The sequence below is a fragment of the Herpailurus yagouaroundi genome, unplaced genomic scaffold (genome assembly GCF_014898765.1).
Source record: "Herpailurus yagouaroundi ecotype Mexico unplaced genomic scaffold, PumYag 166, whole genome shotgun sequence".
NCBI lineage: Eukaryota > Metazoa > Chordata > Mammalia > Carnivora > Felidae > Herpailurus > Herpailurus yagouaroundi.
The window spans coordinates 4,768,695-4,787,571 of record NW_024412407.1 but is presented as its reverse complement, the minus strand read 5'-3'; the positions used below and the strand labels follow the sequence as shown (position 1 = coordinate 4,787,571).

General features: G+C 41.7%; 1 protein-coding gene and 1 long non-coding RNA gene across 6 annotated transcripts in view; one reads left to right on the top strand and one right to left on the bottom strand.

The window, feature by feature from the left end:
- Positions 1-2,289: 2,289 nt before the first annotated feature.
- CERS5 (ceramide synthase 5) overlaps positions 2,290-18,877 on the bottom strand; it is a 33,458-nt gene continuing 16,870 nt past the window's right edge. The window contains exons 2-12 of one of the 5 annotated variants that reach the window (XM_040488179.1): positions 14,284-14,389; positions 13,322-13,452; positions 12,436-12,493; positions 10,572-10,622; positions 9,788-9,880; positions 7,571-7,699; positions 7,349-7,455; positions 6,423-6,579; position 5,792; positions 5,294-5,316; positions 2,290-3,206 (exon numbers count right to left, since the gene is read on the bottom strand). In XM_040488179.1, coding sequence (XP_040344113.1) covers positions 3,057-3,206; positions 5,294-5,316; position 5,792; positions 6,423-6,579; positions 7,349-7,455; positions 7,571-7,699; positions 9,788-9,880; positions 10,572-10,622; positions 12,436-12,493; positions 13,322-13,452; positions 14,284-14,389 — 1,006 coding nt within the window. In that variant the 3' untranslated portion in view covers positions 2,290-3,056. Of the gene's footprint in view, positions 3,207-5,293; positions 5,403-5,791; positions 5,793-6,422; positions 6,580-7,348; positions 7,456-7,570; positions 7,700-9,787; positions 9,881-10,571; positions 10,623-12,435; positions 12,494-13,321; positions 13,453-14,283; positions 14,390-16,529; positions 16,596-18,877 lie in introns of those variants that run through there. The other 4 variants (XM_040488176.1, XM_040488175.1, XM_040488174.1 and 1 more) reach the window with 4 other exon arrangements.
- Positions 3,136-18,877, top strand: part of LOC121038587 (uncharacterized) — a 31,036-nt gene continuing 15,294 nt past the window's right edge. The window contains exons 1-2 of the long non-coding RNA XR_005794403.1: positions 3,136-3,236; positions 17,000-17,085. This is a non-coding gene — a long non-coding RNA (uncharacterized LOC121038587). The remainder of the gene's footprint in view (positions 3,237-16,999; positions 17,086-18,877) is intronic.

Below are 18,877 nucleotides of genomic sequence, written 5' to 3'. Positions count from 1 at the left end.
AAAATATTTCCCTGCCTGAAATACTGGATCTAAAGTCTGAAGAACTTGGTTTACAACCAGCGTACTGAATCACTTAGGAACGAAACTCGTACCATTACTTTTAGGATTGCGATAACGTGATAGCTCATGATAGATGATGGGCAATCTGGGTTTGTTTTTTTAGTAATCTCTGTGCCTAACCCAACGTGGGGCTCGAACTCACCACCCCGAGATCAAGAGTAGCATATTCTACTGAGCCAGCAAGGCGCCCCACTGGTCTTTTTGAGCAGTTTGAGACTCCATGTCCTCAGTGTGGCAGATTGAATTTTTCAAAGATGAAAGCAGCTGTGTCTCCCATTCTACACGTTCTTCTGCAGTGACCTTGCTCCTCCCATCAAGAGGTACTGTAGTCTCTATCTTGAATCTAGGTGGTCTCTGTGACTACTTTGACCAATAGAATACCGTGGAAGTGATGTGTGCCAGTCTAGATGACATTCTTAATGTTTTTAAGAGAGTGAGTGTGTGAGCAGGGGAGAGGGGCAGAGAGGAAGAAAGAGAATCTTAAGCAGGCTCCACACTGATCGTGGCTCATTCGGTTAAGTGACTTCAGCTCAGGTCATAATCTCATGGCTCATGGGTTTGAGCCCCACGTTGGCCTCTCTGCTGTCACCACAGAGCTCGCTTTGGATGCTATCTCGGTCTCTCTGCCCCTTCTCTGTTCATGCACTCTCTCAAAAATAAGTAAACACTAAAAAAAAATAAATGCTATAAAAAACAGAATCTTACAAAAATAAATTTCATATTTCACAATTACTAGTCTATTCAACTAATAAGGCAACTTGAGGAACTAAATGTAAGACTTTAGCTCGACCAAATAACTATGTAAGATTTTTTTTAGAAATTTTTGCATGCCCCATAGTAAGTCTATTTGTTTTTTTATTAAAAACTTTTTAAAAATATTTTTTTAATATTTATTTTTGAGAGAGAAAGAGAGAGTGCAAACAGGAGAGGGGCAGAGAGAGAGAGGGAGACACAGAATCTGAAGCAGGATCCAGGCTCTGAGCTGTCAGCACAGAGCCTGACGTGGGGCTTGAACTCACAGAGAGTGAGATCATGACCTGAGCTGAAGTCGGACGTTCAACCTACTGAGCCACTCAGGCGCCCCCATAGTAAGTCTTTTCAAAAGCCAGCCACTCAATAAGGTGAGTTTAGCAGTGTCGCTATCCCAGTAATGTCAGTGAACATCAAGTATCTGATTCTTAGAACAGTAACTGGTTTCTTTCAGTTTTCACCCATCTCCCTGACAGTGAAGCACTCCATATGCCTTAATGTACACGACAACATCTGGAAATACTATGACAATCTGAATATTCGCTAAATGAAAAACTACTCTGAGATGAATAATGTCATTGTTAATTTTGCCAGGACCTCAACTACAGGTAAGTCTGGATTAGGAAGACTGTTTTTCCATGGCTAAAAGAAAACAGAACTAAAAGAGGGAACATCTTCTTAGACTCCTTTATTGCAATCTTTTAAAAAAAATTTTTTTTAATGTTTATTTTTGAGACAGAGAAAGAGCATGAGCAGGGGAAGGGCAGAGACAGAGAGGGAGACATAGAATTTGAAGCAGGCTCCAGGCTCCAAGCTGTCAGCACAGAGACTGATGCAGGGCTCAAACTCACGAACCGCAAGATCATGACCTGAGCCGAAGTCAGACGCTCAACCGACTGAGCCACCCAGGTGCCCCTTATTGCAGTCTTTTAAATGTTAACTGGTAGTCTCTGTATGGGAAATAAGGGTATCTGAAAGTGTCTTCAACCAAATCCTTTGTTGGTTTGATAACATGCATATATCTGCTCAGTATTTTTTGTGACTACTATGCATGTTTATTTTTTTCTTCTTTTTTTTTTTTTTTTTTAATTTTTTTCTTTTCAACGTTTATTTATTTTTGGGACAGAGAGAGACAGAGCACGAACGGGCGAGGGGCAGAGAGAGAGAGGGAGACACAGAATCGGAAACAGGCTCCAGGCTCTGAGCCATCAGCCCAGAGCCCGACGCGGGGCTCGAACTCACAGACCGCGAGATCGTGACCTGGCTGAAGTCAAACGCTTAACCGACTGCGTCACCCAGGCGCCCCTATTTTTTTCTTAATACATAAAGCCATAAAATGTAGGCACTCTTTCCAGCAATGCACAGAAAGTAAAAAAATGTGTCTAAGAGCCTTTAGAATCAGGTCTGAACATTTTCTGAATTAGTGTATGGATTCAGGGAATTGGGGATAGAGTCACTGAAGAGGCTGAGACAGCAGAGGAGGGTTGAAGCACTTTTAATCACACAAGAGTAAACAACAGTATAAACCCTTAGCGGCTCGCCCAGTGGCTATGGTCCTCTTCCAGCCCTCAGCTCACCCTCCCCCACTCCCGCTCCCTGCGTACCATTGAGTGAAGTGCAGGGCGTCAGCAGGACCCTGTCACTACCAGGTGGTAGGAAGGGAATCTAGCTAGGGGCCACAAAAACCCTGATCATCCATCCATGGTTATCTGTTTCTGTACAACTTCGTGTGACTTTTCGAGCTCCGAGGAGTAACAGTGCAGAAACCTGGAGCTGAACTCTGCTGTTCCATTCAGATGGCCATAGCTTCAAAAGCCATGGACAACAAGGGAAGGGACAGTCCAGAGCCAGCATTACTCAAGATGCAGCCAAATCTGGGATTGAGGTGGGTTCAAAGGGGGCACAAGGCCTACCGGCCCCAGTCTAGTATTGTGCCCCAACCCAGGAAATGAAACTCGCGCATATGCACACATGCACATGCACACACACATACACATGCAGACAAACACACACACCCACACACACACCCACAAAGCAAATAACATTACCGAAAGAACTGGAGGCTATTAAATACAAAATGGCAGAGTTGGTTTTTTTTTTTTTAAGTGAAAATATTTGCTCTTTTGATTCTCCTCAGTGCCCTGCAGAGCCCCTAGTCACAAGAGTGTAGGTGGGGAGGCCTGAGAGGAGCAGGTTGCCAGTGGCCCTACAAGTCCATGTGTGCTCTAGTCCCCACACCAACCACCTTACTCTTCAGCCCAGTAGCTGCTTCCCATGTGACCATTCACCCGATTGGCGCCATTGCTGGAGCTGCTGCCACAGGGGCTTTTTGAGTTGCTGGTCGCTTCTTCTTCCTCTGAGCTGCTCTCCACATCACTGCGATCGTCCTTTGACACCTGCGTGGGACGGGGCCAGAAGTACGAAAGGTGAGGACAGAACTTGTCTGCTATTGTAAGACCACACAGCCCATGTTTGGGCACTGCTCCCACCGTGGCCCACTTTCTGGTGGCACCTGACTCAAGACACTACTTGCGCCATGGATACCATCGTGAAAAGGTATCCTCTGCCTCTTTCTCAGTTTCTCTCTCCTCATCTCTGATTCTGTTCCCTATGGAATAAGAAGCTGTGTTGGCAGTGGGGGGTGTGTGTCTCTCAGGACCAGCCGAGGGAGGTGAAATCATTCTCTGAGGCCAGGTTGAGGTCTGAGGGAAACTCCAGATGCTCTTCTCCTCCCGCACTTCAAAAAATAGAAAAGGCCGATACAAACAATACAGATGGCCGTCACCATCGCTTCTATCTCGTGATGGTTGTGGCCACTGCAGTTATTCATGTTGGTTATCCTGACTGTTGCTTTATCCCCAAAGCTGATTCATAACTAGGCCTTCTTCAGTAGTTTTACTGTCCTCGGGCTTAATACCCTATGACACTATTTCTCCAATCTTGTCCATTTTCCCACTGGCAAGACCACTTCTGTGCAACTTTAGCATTGCCAAGATACCAGTCTGGTGAAAAGAAAACTGGATTGGCAGTCATCAAGAGAAGAATCCCAGCCCCAATCATGTTGCTGTCTGTGAATCTTTACTTTTTTTTTTTTAATGTTTATTTTGAGACAAAGAGCGAGTGAGCATGTGAGCGGGGGAGGGGCAGAGAGAATGGGGGAGAGAGAATCACAAGCAGGCTCCATGCTGTCAGTGCAGAGAATGAGTCTGTATGGTTCTACTGTCTCCCTGGGGTCCGGGGAAGAGCCTGCACAAAGTAGGCCCTCAAGAATATTACTGAATGATTCTTTCATTTAATCTCCCTGCTACCTTGCTAGTTGTATTTTGACACCCCCCCACCTTTTTTTTTTTTTTTAATGTTTATTTTTGAGTGAGCAAGCAGAGGAGGGGAGGAGAGAGGATCTGAAGCGGGCTCTGTGCTGACAGTAGAGATCCCAACGTGGGGCTTGAACTCACAGAACCATGAGATCATGACCTAAGCCAAGATCAAGAGTCAGACACTTAACCGACTGAGCCACTCAGGCAGCCTGAATCTTTTTACCTCTTAACCACAGCTTTTCGGTTTTAGATTTTCATATGAAGAGTTTGGACTGGAAAAACGTTTTCTAATCAAAACTACCCTGCATATCAAGCAAAGTCTTTTTAGTTCTTTACCATGGACCATAAAAAGTAAAGGAGAGAAATCCAGTGAGACTGTCAGACTTCTGACTTCCAGAACTGACAGATAATCAGTGTGGGTTTTTTTTTTTTTTTTTTTTTTTTTAGTAAGCTCTGTGCCTAATGTGGGGCTTGAACTCATGACCCTGAGATTAAGAGCCTCATGTTCTACCAACTGAACTAGCCAGGCACCCCTCAATGTGTTTTGTTAAAAAAAAAAAAAAAGGGGGGCGCCTTGGGTGGCTCAGTCTGTTGAGTGTCCAACTCTTGATTTCGGTTCAAGTCATGATCTCACGGTTTGTGGAATTGAGCTCCGCCATTGGGCTCTGCACTGGCAGAGCCTGCTTGGGATTCTCTCTCTCTCTCTTTGCCCTTCCCCTGCTTGAGTACACACGCTGTCTCTCTTTCAAAATGAATAAGCTTAAAAAAATAAATCCATAAAAAATAAATTTTTAAAAAAGTAAAGGAAAGAAGGGGGTGAGAAGGGAACAAAGATCTATATGCTGTTGCCAAGGAGTGGGGCACTTGCTTTGGTTAGCTCTAAGACTCTGTGATCTATTGCAGCTTTGACCTCTGAGCCCAGGCAACTGACAGATTTGAGGTAAAGGGAGGCTCAGAAAGGGGAAAAAATAAGAGTCGACTCAACTCTTGCCTCCACTTAGAAAAAACTATCTGGCAACTTGAGCTCCAGTCAACAATGGCCCCACAAGGTCAGGAGACAGGCATGCTCTGAGACAACACAGGGAACAGGAAGGGAAGCAGGAAGGAAGAGGAACACATTCAGACAGACATGCTTTACTGAACACTAGAAGCACAGATACACTTACATGCAAGAGATGAAACTGTCCAGCTCCCACCAGGCATAGAAAAAAGGAAGGAGGTGAGAAAAGAGTGGAGAGTACAGAGTCTGGGTCTAATCCTTCCTGGATAGGTCACCTGGTCAGGAAAGAAAAGCAGGGGAGAAGAGAGATGTCTAGTAGCTACAGCAAGATGCATAGGCACACTGAGCAAGTTCTGAAACCAGTTGCAGCCATAAGGAACAGGGACACAAGAAATCATATATGCCTGGGTTACATTACATTCCATCCCTTTGTCCTAGAGTCAGTGTCTCCTCTAGCAGAGCCCCCCTCCCCCGCCCCCCCACCACCCCTCCCAGCTTGGGCTCTGCATTTGCCGAAGGCTGACTGAATCCTCAGCCCATGCGCAAATCCCAGCCTGACTGCTTCAGAACTTGCAAAATTCAGTTATGAGTTTCATCATTTTTACCATAAATGACATCTTTCTTTGTGTTTTTGGGCTCTTGGCATAAGATGGGTATTTGAAACCCTAAATACCGATCTCATTTAGGATCATTTCTTCATACAACAGTGGGATGAGGTCAATACTTAGTCCCATATCTTAAACATCACAGTGTGGTCATTTTGGGGTGGCTTGTGAACTACCATGCCATTCCTAGGCAATCAAACGTTTCTGCTTTCATAAGTTTATAGTGTAGAGTTCTACATACAATTTCCTTTGGAAAAAAGGTTTCTGTGCTAAAAAGCAAAAATATGAAATCCACTGAAGTAGGTAAGGGGTAGGAAATGGTTAAAGCCATCTAGAAACATAACACTGTTCATTATTTAACCACAGTTATTGTAAGGGACAGAAAGAAGGCAGATCTTTCCTCCTGTATCTTTTTTTTTTTTTTTCTCCAGTAATCTCTGTACCTAAGGTGGGGCTCAAACTCATAACCCAGAGATCAAGAGTTACATGCTCTACTGACTAAGCCAGCCAGGCACCCCTCTTAGTGATATCTTAAAAGGCTAAACACTTATAGAAAAGGAGTCCTCTGGAGTCCTAAGCTTTTTGCTGGGTCTGCTTGAGTAGCTGGGGCTCACTAGGCTAGAGAAGTCTACTGAGTAATATCTATCTTCATACCCAGCCCCAAAGAAAGAAGCCATCTTTCCTCCTCACCTTTCCTCGGATCAAAGCTTTGAAAGCAATTCGCACAATTAGGTAGGACCAGATGACATGCAGAACCTGTAGGATCAGGAGAAGGCCATTGAAGAGCCACCAGGAGGGATAAGGCCCGATCATCTCCCAACTCTCAAAGAAAGTCGTGTTCAGAATCCTAGAAGAAGTAGGCCAATGGTGAGATTCTAGAGTTAAAGCCAAGTAGACAGCAATGAAGTGGAGTTCCCTGGGAAGCAGAACCCAGTATGTTTTCTCCCTATACATTCTAACAGTTGAAATTCTAGGGATATTCATTAACACTGAGAAAATAAAGAAAGGGGGCCTATGAAATTTTCTATCTTTAGGGGCAGGGAAAGATATGTGAATCTCAGAAATTGGTGGATTAAGTTACATTTAATCGTTTCAAATACGCAGAGTTTCACAAAATTGGAGCAGCAATTTTAATCATAATCCTAGTCATTACTCAGATCCTCAGGCACATACAGGACAGGTGGTGGCTGATTCGCTCAGACTAAGCAAAATCTCCAACCTGCAGTCACTGACTCTGTACCATCAAGTAGGGAGTGTACAAGTCAGAGTGGTGTGTGTGTTGGTTAGGGTGGGGTAGAAGGTATAAGAGCAGGAAAACAAGAAGAGCCTGAGAATTTTATAATCAGCGCAAAAGAAGGCAAAGGAATTACTTAGGCATAAAGTGAGGGCTGTCCCTCAGACAGGAGTCAGGAAAGCCACAGCCAAGTGAGTTGGATATTCTCAGTCTGGATTACACCTCCCTAGGAATACTGTGGGAGGGTCCTGTGAGTCCACAAAGGGTCAGGTTAAGCCAAGGATAAAGCAGGGCAATAGGGTTTTTGGTGGCCTATTTCCTAAATTGGTAAAAGGTATCATTAGTTACATACTGACCACAGCTCCATGACCCTAACACTCACCAGAATGGGTAGATTCCTAGACGAGTGACCACAAAAACAGCACTGAAGATCACAAAAAGGGTGTCACAGAGACGCTGGTATTTGGCATAATTGGCCAGTTTGGCTGCCTGGAGAAAGGAAAATAAGAATTGAGTTGAGAGAAAGCCGGTTCTCAAATAGGAAGAAAAGGAGAGAAAGAGAGGAATAATGAGGAATAAGGAGTTGGGGGGGGGGGGGTCTCACCTCCAGCAAGAAGTCTGAGACATCATGTAAACACATGACCAGAGTTCCCACCCGAACCATGTTGTTGATATAGGAGAAGGTGATGAGCCCAATGGTGGCCAAGTGATGCATAAACATGATCAGGAAGTCCTAGCAAGGAATGGAAATAGAAGGGGCAGGTAAAGGCAAGGCCATAGAAATATCAGCCAACCCAATGCCCTGCATGTTCTCTGAGGATCTTCTCCCACCGCTTAGAGGTTCCATTTTGTCTGAACTCTCCCATATGGAGCACCCCTACCGTTGCTCTACACCAAACTCTACACCAGTGACTGACCCATAATCTATGTTAATATAGTTCAAAGCACAGAAAATAACAGTTTTCTTTGGAAGTTGTGGAATATGTAGACCATGTATGCTGAGTTGACACTTGGAAATAATTTCCTAGGTGGTAGTCAGACCTACAAGCCATAGGTAATCTGTGAGATTCTAAGACTGTTTTGATGAAAGATATTTCAACTAAAGAGACCTAACAGAAAGGAGAGGTTTATGGAAGGGCAAAGCTAACCTCTTCAAAAAAGTTTCAGAGAAATGCTAAACAATCCATTTTAACTGTAAGCACTTTCTGCTTTCAGATTTAAAGCTCTAATTTCCTCTTGGGTTCAAATGCCAAGGTCAGACTCAGAAATCTCTAAATACCTGTTATCAGACATGTCTAATAAATACTTCTCAGCCCACTGAGGGACAGAGAATGGGAGAAGACAGGTGAATTTGGGTGAGAGAAACAAGGATGAAAAGTCTGTGCTCTCCACATAGATATAGTGGTATGTTATAGTTCTTGAGTTGGGGGCGGGTTCATAAGTATACATTGTAGTATGTTTTAAATTTTTTTTTTTTTTAACGTTTATTTATTTTTTGGGGACAGAGAGAGACAGAGCATGAACGGGGGAGGGGCAGAGAGAGAGGGAGACACAGAATCAGAAACAGGCTCCAGGCTCTGAGCCATCAGCCCAGAGCCCGACGCGGGGCTCGAACTCACGGACCGCGAGATCGTGACCTGGCTGAAGTCGGACGCTTAACCGACTGCGCCACCCAGGCGCCCCAGCTAGTATGTTTTAAAACCCACATATAGGGGCGCCTGGGTGGCTCAGTCGGCTAAGCGTCGGACTTCAGCTCAGGTCATGATCTCACAGTTCGTGAGTTCAAGCCCCACGTCAAGCTCTGTGCTGACAACTTAGAGCCTGGAGCCTGCTTCAGATTCTCTCTCTCTCTCTCTCTCTCTCTCTCTCTCTCTCTCTGCCCCTCCCCGGCTCATGCTCTCTCTCTGTCTCAAAAATAAAAACATTTAAAAAATAAATAAATAAAATAAAACCCACATATATATTACAAATCTTTTTATATGTGTCATGTTTTAAAATAAAATTTTAATAAGGGGACCTGTGTCTCCTGACCATAGAAGAGTGCAAGACATTTGAATTGAGTATCAAGCTTCTAGATTACACAACAACTAATAACCCAGATTAGTTTTAATACATTCCCATAAATGCTAATTCTGGTCTTCCTCACCAAAGATAACCATGAGATAGTGACAAATTAAAGTCAGAGCTGCTGGAACCACATTACTTCAGGTGCATACCAATAAAGTAAAGATTCTGCCCTTTCTGTCCACTTATAAAAAACTTGTCATTCCCAACTTTGTCACTATATGGGCAAGTCAACTCACTTCTCCGAATCTTTGTTTCCTAAACAACAGCAAGAAAATGGTAAATGAAATCATCTAAAACCCTTTCCAGTTGACATTCTTTAAGTAAGTGGGGTCACCAAGAAGGGAGAACAGAGAGAGAGAGAGAGAGAGAGAGAGAACGAGGGCTCTACAGCAAAACAAAAGCCAGATCTAGCTATTCTGGAGGCCGGCCTTTTCCTGGATCAGGCCTTGCTATCCCTTAGTTCTGACTAGTTTCCAAAGCTCTATACATGTAAGAACCTTAGAGAAAAATAAGGAAAAGGATATGCTTTTTAGCTGGTTAACTTTTTATCCTGGGCTGCCCTGAACGCCTCAAATATACTTTTTTTAGTCAAGTCTCATTTCTGAGGAGGTTACAAAAAGCTAATAGTCCCATCAAGCCTACTTTTTCCCTCTTTTGTGGTCCCAATCAGGGTAGAGAATCCACAAGGGCAGTGATGGTGGCTGCTAGAAAGGAGGATGCAGTATGTTAGAGTTGAGGGAGACAATGTCCTTACCTTTCGTTTAATGTCTATAAACTGAGAAAACATGAGAGACCAATAGAAGGCCAATTCCATGATATAATAGTAATAAAGCCCACTTGTGAGAGGCTGAAAGAGAGAAAGAAGTAGTTAGAATACCAGCTAGTCAAAAATTCATTCCATCTCCGCAACTTTCTCCGTCTTGGAGGACCAATACCCAAAATTATTAGACACCCTTCCTCCCCACCGTGTTGCAAGATCTGTAACAGCTAACAGATTTGGGATTGGTATGGAGACTTAAACCTCTTCCCTCTGCCCCTCCACATACACATTTTCTACTCGCATCTTTAGACATAAGGTTAACACATACTATAGCACAATCAAATCAGTGTATCTAGAATTCTGGACAATTAGTGCTTTTCAGGGGATTTAATATACTCAGGTCTTTTCTTCCACCCTGTTACAGCCCCTCGACATTTTTCTAGAATAGATTAGAACCAAGATGCTTTTAAGGAGACTCCAAGTTACCCTTCATTCAAAAAGGACACCTGAGCCAGAAAGCATCTCATCAAGTGCCAGGAAGCTGCTTTTCTTTTGGGCCCAATTAGGGTGAATATAACGGGGAATCTGGAAAAGATCACTGGATTTCACAGCTATGGGAGGCCCAGAAATAGATACCCTAAATACATGAGTCAACGAGACTCAGCCCCTAATCCCTCAAGAAAACCAAGAAAACATGCCATCTGCTCATGCCATCTGTCCTGCCCACCCCACCTTACACACACACGAGGCCCCTGCCTTGAAAGGGCTCAGACTGTACCTGATACGGATAGCTATGCCAGCACTGTCGGATGTCCCAGAACCAAGGTGACTAAAAGGAAAGAGATAATCCAAGTCAGCCTTTAGGATTCAACCCTGGTTTACCGAATAATCCCTTTCTCTCTCTGCTAGGAGCAAAAGAGAAATGGGGAAGAAAAAGGAATCCCCCTCTTGACAGAATTTAGGGGGTCCTTAAAAGGTCAATGAATGGTTAGGTTTTTGTTCTAGAGCAAGAAAAGTGTTATTACAAATAGAAAAGCCATGCTTTGAAATGAATAAGAGCAGGGAGAGCTCTAGGATAGTTTTTAAAAACCTCAACACCTAGGATATAGGAACTAGGTGCAGGGATGCAGGAAGACCGTGATTCCATTCGACAACCAAGAGAGAGATCTGCATGGCAAAGATTTAAATCAAAAATAATTATCTCTAATGGAGTTTCAATGTCCTTTAAGGAAATTTGTCCATTTCATCTAAGTTGTTGAATTTTTTACTATTTGATTGTTCATAATATTGTGTTACTATACTTTCGATGTCTACAGGATCTATAGTTACAGCCCCCCCGCCCTTTTCTCTCTGACACTGATGATTTGTTTCTTTTTATCTAGGGGTTTACCAATTTTAATGAAACCTTTCAAAGAACCAACTCATGGCTTTGTCTATTGCCTATGTCATTAGTTTTTTTACTGTTTTTAATTATTATTTCTTTCCTTTAACTTACTTTGGCATTACTTTGCTCTTCTTTCTCCAGATCTTAAAGTAGAAACTTGTATTATTGACTTTAAAGCTTTCTTCTTTTCTAATATAAACATATAAAGTTATAAATTTCCCTTTAAGCATGCTTTAGGGGCATCTCCTAAGTTCTGGTATGTTGGATTTTCAGCATCATTTCAATTAAGTGTTTTCTAATTTCCCTTGTGATTTCTTCTTTGATCCATGGGTCATTTAGAAGAGTTTCACTTCCAAATATTTTCTAGATATCTTCTTATTATCGATTTTTAATTTAATTTCATTATGATCACAGAACATATTTTGTAAGATTTCAGGGGCCCCTGGGTGGCTCAGTCAGTTAAGCAACTGACTTCAGCTCAGGTCATGATCTAACAGTTCGTAGGTTTGAGCCCTGCATCGGGCTCTGTGCTGACAGTTCCGGATCCTGTGTCTCCCTCTCTCCCTCTCTCTGCCCCTCCCCCACTCACGCTGTGTCTCTGTCTCTCAAAAATGAATAAACATCAAACAATTTTTTATAAGATTTTTTTAAAAAAGTCACCAACCGTGGTGTATATTTATCTGTTCCCTTCCTTCAGTTCTGCTTTTTACTTAATGTATTTTGAAGTCTTAATTATAACATTTAGAGGAAAATAGTACAGTACAGTGGAAAAAACAACATGGACTCAGGAATCAAAAAGCCTGAAATTCTTTTGACAATTAACTGAAAAGCAGGAATAATACCTGTTTTATCCACTTTAAAGGTTTACTGATTCCTACAGTAACCTAACCCTGATTTCTACAACTGTCTCCTTGGAAGAACAAGATCTTTGTCAAATGCTTTGTAAACCATCACAGACTTTGTAAACCAGCATCAGGTTAAATCACATCTGATTTAATCAATACTATTACTATTTGTGTACTATGCTATTACTATTACAATTATCTCCCCTAAATAAAGGGAGAAACAGTAAAGTTACGAAATCAGATGCCAGACAGACAACAATCTATTTGGCATATAAACCTGGGCTGTAGGCATTACAGAAAAAAATAAAAGGGCAGGGAGGAAATAAAGATCTAGTGGTATCACACAACTCTTATCTCTAGAGATGTAGGCATGATTAGAACCCAACAGAGGACCAGAGAGAGTTTAGACTTACCGACCAGAGAAATCTAATTCCATAGCAGAATATACATAAATAAAAAGTGAATCTCCACCTGGGTGGACAAAGAATAGAGGTCAGATGAATATTCACTCAAAAGAAAGTTTTTGAGGCTAAGGAGGTCAGGATAGCAGATTTGGGGACAACACAATTATGGGTAAGAAATAAGATCCCAGAGCGGCACCTGGCTGGCTCAGCCAGTAAAGCATGTGACTCTTGATCATGGGAGTCATAAGTTTGAGCCCCAGGTTGAACAAAGAGTTTACTTAAAAATATATACATAAATAACATCTTCAAAAAAAAAAAAAGATAAAGTTCCCAGCACGGGGACAAATATTGTTACCTAAAAATCCGAAATGATAGACGTCTTCCAGCTTTGTTTAAAATAGATTCCCACCAGTGTATACTGGTTATAATCAACTTTTCTTCCATATCAGACTCCCTAATGATAGTGCCTAATATTTTCTTTGCATGACAATGATCAATTGTGTTCTGTGTACAGGGGATAATTAGTAAAAACCCAGTGAAATGAAGTACAGTATGTCCAGGAAAGGATACTTCCTACCAAAATGTCAATTTACCGCAAGCCGGTACTATCTCTACCAAGGTGTACAAGGGTGTGCCTATCTACCTATATAAGTGCAGTTATAGGAATTCACTCCCAATCTATTTGAGAAGGAAGAACAAAATCAAACTACAACATGTAGCTTAATGGCGGCATGTTCAAGACACTAAGGGCGACCGGTCTTCCAGTTCTCTTCTTTCCTGCCTACAATAAATTGAGTCAGCCCTCTACATTCATTGACTACTGTCCTATCAAAAGAAAACCTCAGTCCAGTCATACCCCACCCTTCTCACTCCCCACCTCCATATGCACACCTACATGCTCTCACAGAACTTAGTGAGCGTTGGGGGCTTGTCCTGATTCCTCCGATGACGAAACCAGCATTGGATTTTTCGGACATCCCAATCCAGTTGTTTTGACAGGCCCTCTAGCCTTTTCTCATCAGGATACTGTGGATGCATGACCAGAGTCAGAACGTCCCTTTCTCTTCAACCCTCTCATTAAATCCCCCTGACTAGCTGAGTGGCAAAAAGGGGGGATATACAACTACAACGGTTTAAGGGATGTTTATCCTTCTAGGTTTCACCCCCATACTCATTTTTAGTAAGAAGTCCTATTTCACATATCAAAGACCTTTGCCTGTAGCCAAGCTTTATTAGCTTTCCTTTAGAATCCTTGTTTGGTCTTCTCTCTCCAGCCCAAGCTGAATAAAAAAAGCTATTAAAAACCCAAACTGCAGGGGCACCTGGGTGACTCAGTTGGTTAAGTCTCCGACTCTTGGTTTCAGCTTAAGTCATGATCTCACAGTTTGTGAGTTCAGCCCCACATCAGGGTCCACACTGTGCAGAGCCTGCTTGGGATTCTCTCTCCCTCTCTCTGCCCCTCCCCTGCTTGTGCTCGCTCTCAAGATAAATAAATAAACTTGAAAAAAAAAAAAAACTACAAAGGCTATTGGTACCATTCCTATCTGGATTATGCAACTAGATAATGACAGAAACTGGAGCAGGGAAAAACAAAATCAAAATACGATGTGTGTCTGGAGAAGGTGGGGTTGTGGTTACTAGGTCTAAAATCCAAATGTTTGTAAACTTATTTAAGGGATCCTGACCCAAAGGTATTTCCCTGAGGGGATAAAGTTCTCCTTATAGTTATATAGACTACCGAAATGTGAAAGATCATCCCATCCTATCCCTATCCTTGGAGACACTTGCTCTCTACCGCCCCCTGCCCTATGGGGTAACCTCTCACATGAATCTTCCTCTCTTTCTTTGCCGACTTACCTTGGTAATAGATACGAACACCTTTTCAAGGATGGCATTGGGTTGCGCCTGATAAGGACCACTGTCCTGGATGCCAACACGGAGTGCACAGGGTTTAGCAATAAACCTGTAAGGATAAAAATCCAAAGCCAATTTTAAATATGGTTTGCTAAGCATGAAAGAAAAAATCCTGATTCGGGTGCTGATGGAAGGCAAAGGGAAAAAACTGGGCTGGGAACCAGGACTTTTTAATTTATTCCTAGATTCTGCCACTGACTTACTTGCAAAGTGACCTGTTTAAGAAATATTAGAACATAAGCTCTCTTTCCATTTTTTTTCCTGGCTCCTCTTATCACATCTTGAGCTGTAGAGTCAGAAAGACCTAGGTCAGACCTATCATTTTATCTACTAGTCTTCCATTTATTGCCTGTAGGAAGGAACTGCAGCAGTTTACTTAATCTCTATAAGTTTTTTTTTTCATCTAGAAGATGAAGATAGTATCAACATCCTTGCTACTCAAAATAAGACCAAAACATTTTGGTTTTTCCTGGAAACCTTTTGGAAATGCAGAATCTCAAACCCCATCCCAAACCTGCAAAATCAGAACCTGCATTAACAAGATCCCCAGGTGATTCCTATGCCTATTAAAATTAGAAGTGCTGGTCTACTTTACAAGAATCCTATAACTATTCAATGAGATAATATATATGAAGACCATAAATGGTAGTTTCCCTCACATCAAAAATCAAGAAGATCTTAACTGGAGGGCAAAGTAGAACTGAGACTGAGCTCTTCCTAAATACAAATATCCTGGGTCTTGGTCACCTTCCTGCCTAAACAAAAAATTATGGAAATACTTAGAACTTTAGTAGCCTGGAAGAAAGGAAATTAGGAAGGATGAGAAATAAATTACCTATTAGTACTCAATTCTATTCCCAAATCTACCATTAATAAGTCATATAAACTTAAGTCACTTAACTTTTGGGTCTTGGTTTTATCATCTAGAAGGAGTAATGACATGATATCTAAGATTTTTTTTCTTTTTTTAAGTTTATTTTGAGAGAGAGAGAGAGAGAGTGAGCATGAGTGGGAGAGGAGCAGAGAAAGAGAGGGACAGAGAATCCCATGCAGGCTCCATGCTGTTAGATTGGAACGTGACTCTGGGCTGGATCCCACAAACAGAGAGATCATGACCTTAGCCTAAATCGAGTTGGACACTTAACCGACTGAGCCACCCGTGCCCTTAAGTTTTTTTCCCAAATCTAGTATTCCATGGTGTTATCATTAACTGTAATTAATTTCTAACTTGTAGACCTTTGAAAAATAAGGAACTATTCTTTGGTTCTTCAAGAAAAATCCCTCTAGGGGCGCCTGGGTGACTCAGTCGGTTAAGCGTCCAACTTCGGCTCAGGTCATGATCTCACAGTCCATAAGTTTGAGCCCCGCGTCGGGCTCTGTGCTGACAGCTCGGAGCCTGGAGCCTGCTTGGGATTCTGTGTCTCCCTCTCTCTCTGCCCCTCCCCTGCTCATGCTCTGTCTCAAAAATAAATAAAACATTAAAAAAAAATTTAAAGAAAGATCCCTCTTAGGGCACACGGCTGGCTCACTCCATTAGCATGCGGCTGTTGATCTCAAGGTCGTGAGTTCAAGCCCCACATTGGGCATAGAGTTTACTTAAAAGAAAAAAATTCTTTAAAAAAAAAAAAAAGATCTCTCTCTTCCACATCCATAAATTTCTGTGAGCATTAGCTCTAGGAAAAGCTCTACATAGTCATTTTCAGAATAAGTCAAAACCAGTTTTAGTTCTCTTAGCATCTTAAGGAGTCCCAAAATGAAATTGTGACTGGGAGGCGTAAGATCGAGTGCTCTTGACCTATTTCTTGGTCTGCATTTGAATCCAGAATTTATCTCTAAGGGAGGAACTGAGAATAAGAAACTTTATTATCTTCCTCTGTGAAAACTTCTTCTACCCTTATCACGAAAGTTCCTGGAGCCATGGAGAAATATTTATTCCAGCACAAAGTTAATCACATCTGTAACCTATTCTCTCCTCTTTGACACAGGTGGTACAAAAGTTTCATCCAAAGGCCAACACTATTAGATACTTTATATTTCCTGGTGTATTATTCTGTGTACAAATATTTTAGCACCCCACTCATGTTTAAACTCCTTATGAACACAGTATACAGGGAATGCTATTTTTGTATTTACCAAGATTCTGTGTCTGTGCTCAGTAATTAACAAGTGACAGGTCTCTCAAATCCTACCCTTGCTCCATTGGAACTCAGTTTGGACCCAGGACTGATCAGCATCCAGAGGAGTAACTAAGTCAGTCATTCTTTGCTTTTCAGTTGGTGCTACAGGAGAGAGAAAAGCACTGAATTATCTCTGTATCCTCTCATCTACATTAACTGTATGAAGAAGTAGACCCAATAACAAAAATAGCTTTTCCAATTCCTACTCTTACTCCCTGATCCAGAGCTCTTCAGTCCAGAAGCAGTCAGGTGATCAAAGGCCCTGGAGTTAGATTTTGCCAGCTAAGAGATTTTGTGGAAGTTACTCATCCATAGAATGGAGATAATGTCTACCTCACAGGGTTATTTTAAAAATGAAATGACATGATCCATGCCTAACCCAGTACCTGATATTTAGTAAACACTCATTAAAAGGCAGCTATTTATTATTGTTGTTGTTCTTAATATTATTATTAAAAGCAGCTATTATTATTTTTTACTAGAAACAGTTCAGTCTTCGTTCTCCTTGATGGTATCTCTGGAAGAAGCCAAGAAGTGCAAGAAATCTTCTTTCATACGACAGAGATAGGTTTGTACCCTGCTTACCTGGGTGAAGCCAAGATAATTTTTTTATTATCTAGACCTTGGAGTGAACTTAATATCCTAGAGTCAGAATTAGCTCATATCCTGACCTCATTAGTTCACAGACTGCAATGAAAGACAAAATTACTAGCATGCAGTCAGTTACAGTTAGACAAATACAGACCCTAAGAGGAATGCCTGGGTGGCTCATTTGGTTAAGTGTCTTGATTTTGGCTCAGGTCATGATCTCATGGTTCATGAGACTGAGCCCCATGTGGGGCTCTGCAGTGACAGCACAAAGCCTGCTTGGGATTCTCTCACTCCCTCTCTCTTTGCCCCTCCCCATTCATTCTCTCTCTCTCTCTCCTCTCAAAATAAATAAATAAACTTAAAAAAAAAAAAAAAAAAAAAACAGACCCTAAGAAAATTTATCTATTTGGCAAATATTTATGGGGCACCTATTTTGTGCTATAGCATGAAGCATAAAACATAAATAAGCATAAAACATAACTAAGTTTGAAAAATAATTTTTTCCATGATAAAAATTAAATACATAGATTTATGTACTTAATGAAATCACCTTAATGAAGAAAGTGAAATTAGGTATTCATCCTTTTTGTTAGATAGGCATTTACCGAACTGTACAGATTCCTAGGGTCTCAGAGACCGTTTCAGGAGGTCTACACAGTCAAAACTATCTCATAATAATTCTATAACTTCATAATAATTCTTGTCTCTCTCACTCTCTCATGAGTGTGCAGTCGAATTTTCCATGGGTTACATGACATTGCAATAGACTGAATGCAGGAGCTGACATGAGAATACAGGTGCCAAATACTAAAGAGTGTTAAAAAAAATGTAAAATAATGCTATTCTTCTCACATTTTATTTTGTTTTGGAAAATAGTTATTTTTCATGAAACATTAGTTGTATTACCAATATAATCAATTTATTGTCATTTGTAAATGAATTAATAGAATATATATCTTTAAAATTCCATTTTAGGGGCGCCTGGGTGGCGCAGTCGGTTAAGCGTCCGACTTCAGCCAGGTCACGATCTCGCGGTCCGTGAGTTCGAGCCCCGCGTCGGGCTCTGGGCTGATGGCTCAGAGCCTGGAGCCTGTTTCTGATTCTGTGTCTCCCTCTCTCTCTGCCCCTCCCCCGTTCATGCTCTGTCTCTCTCTGTCCCAAAAATAAATAAACGTTGAAAAAAAAAAAAATTCCATTTTAACTTCTAAAACAGTACATGTTGATAGATACTATCCATGTAAACATAAATTTATGTTTGGGGTCCTTAATAATTTTTAAGAATGTAAAAATTTTTAAGAGTGTAAAAGATTCCTGACATCATAGTTTGAAACTGCTGTTGATGGTAGTGAGAAATCACATTTATCTTGTGATTTTCTGTCCTCTACAGGATCAATTTGTTGCCCAAGTTTTAAAATAATTAAAAAAAATTTTTTTTTAGTGTTTATTTTTGAGAGGGAGAGAGCATGAGCAGGGGAGGGGCAGAGAAAGAGGTGGATACAGAATCTGAAGCAGGCTCCAGGCTCTGAACCGTCAGCACAGAGCCCGACATGGGGCTCGAACTGACGAACCCTGAGATCATGACCTGAGCCAGAGCTGGACGCTTAGCTAAGCCACCCAGGTGCCCCTAAAATAATTTTTTTTAAGTTTTTTTTTTTTAATGTTTATTTTTGAGACAGAGACAGAGCTTGAGCGGGGGAGGGGCACAGAGAGAGGGAGAGACCGACAGAATCCGAAGCAGGCTTTAGGCTCTGAGCTGTCAGCACAGAGCC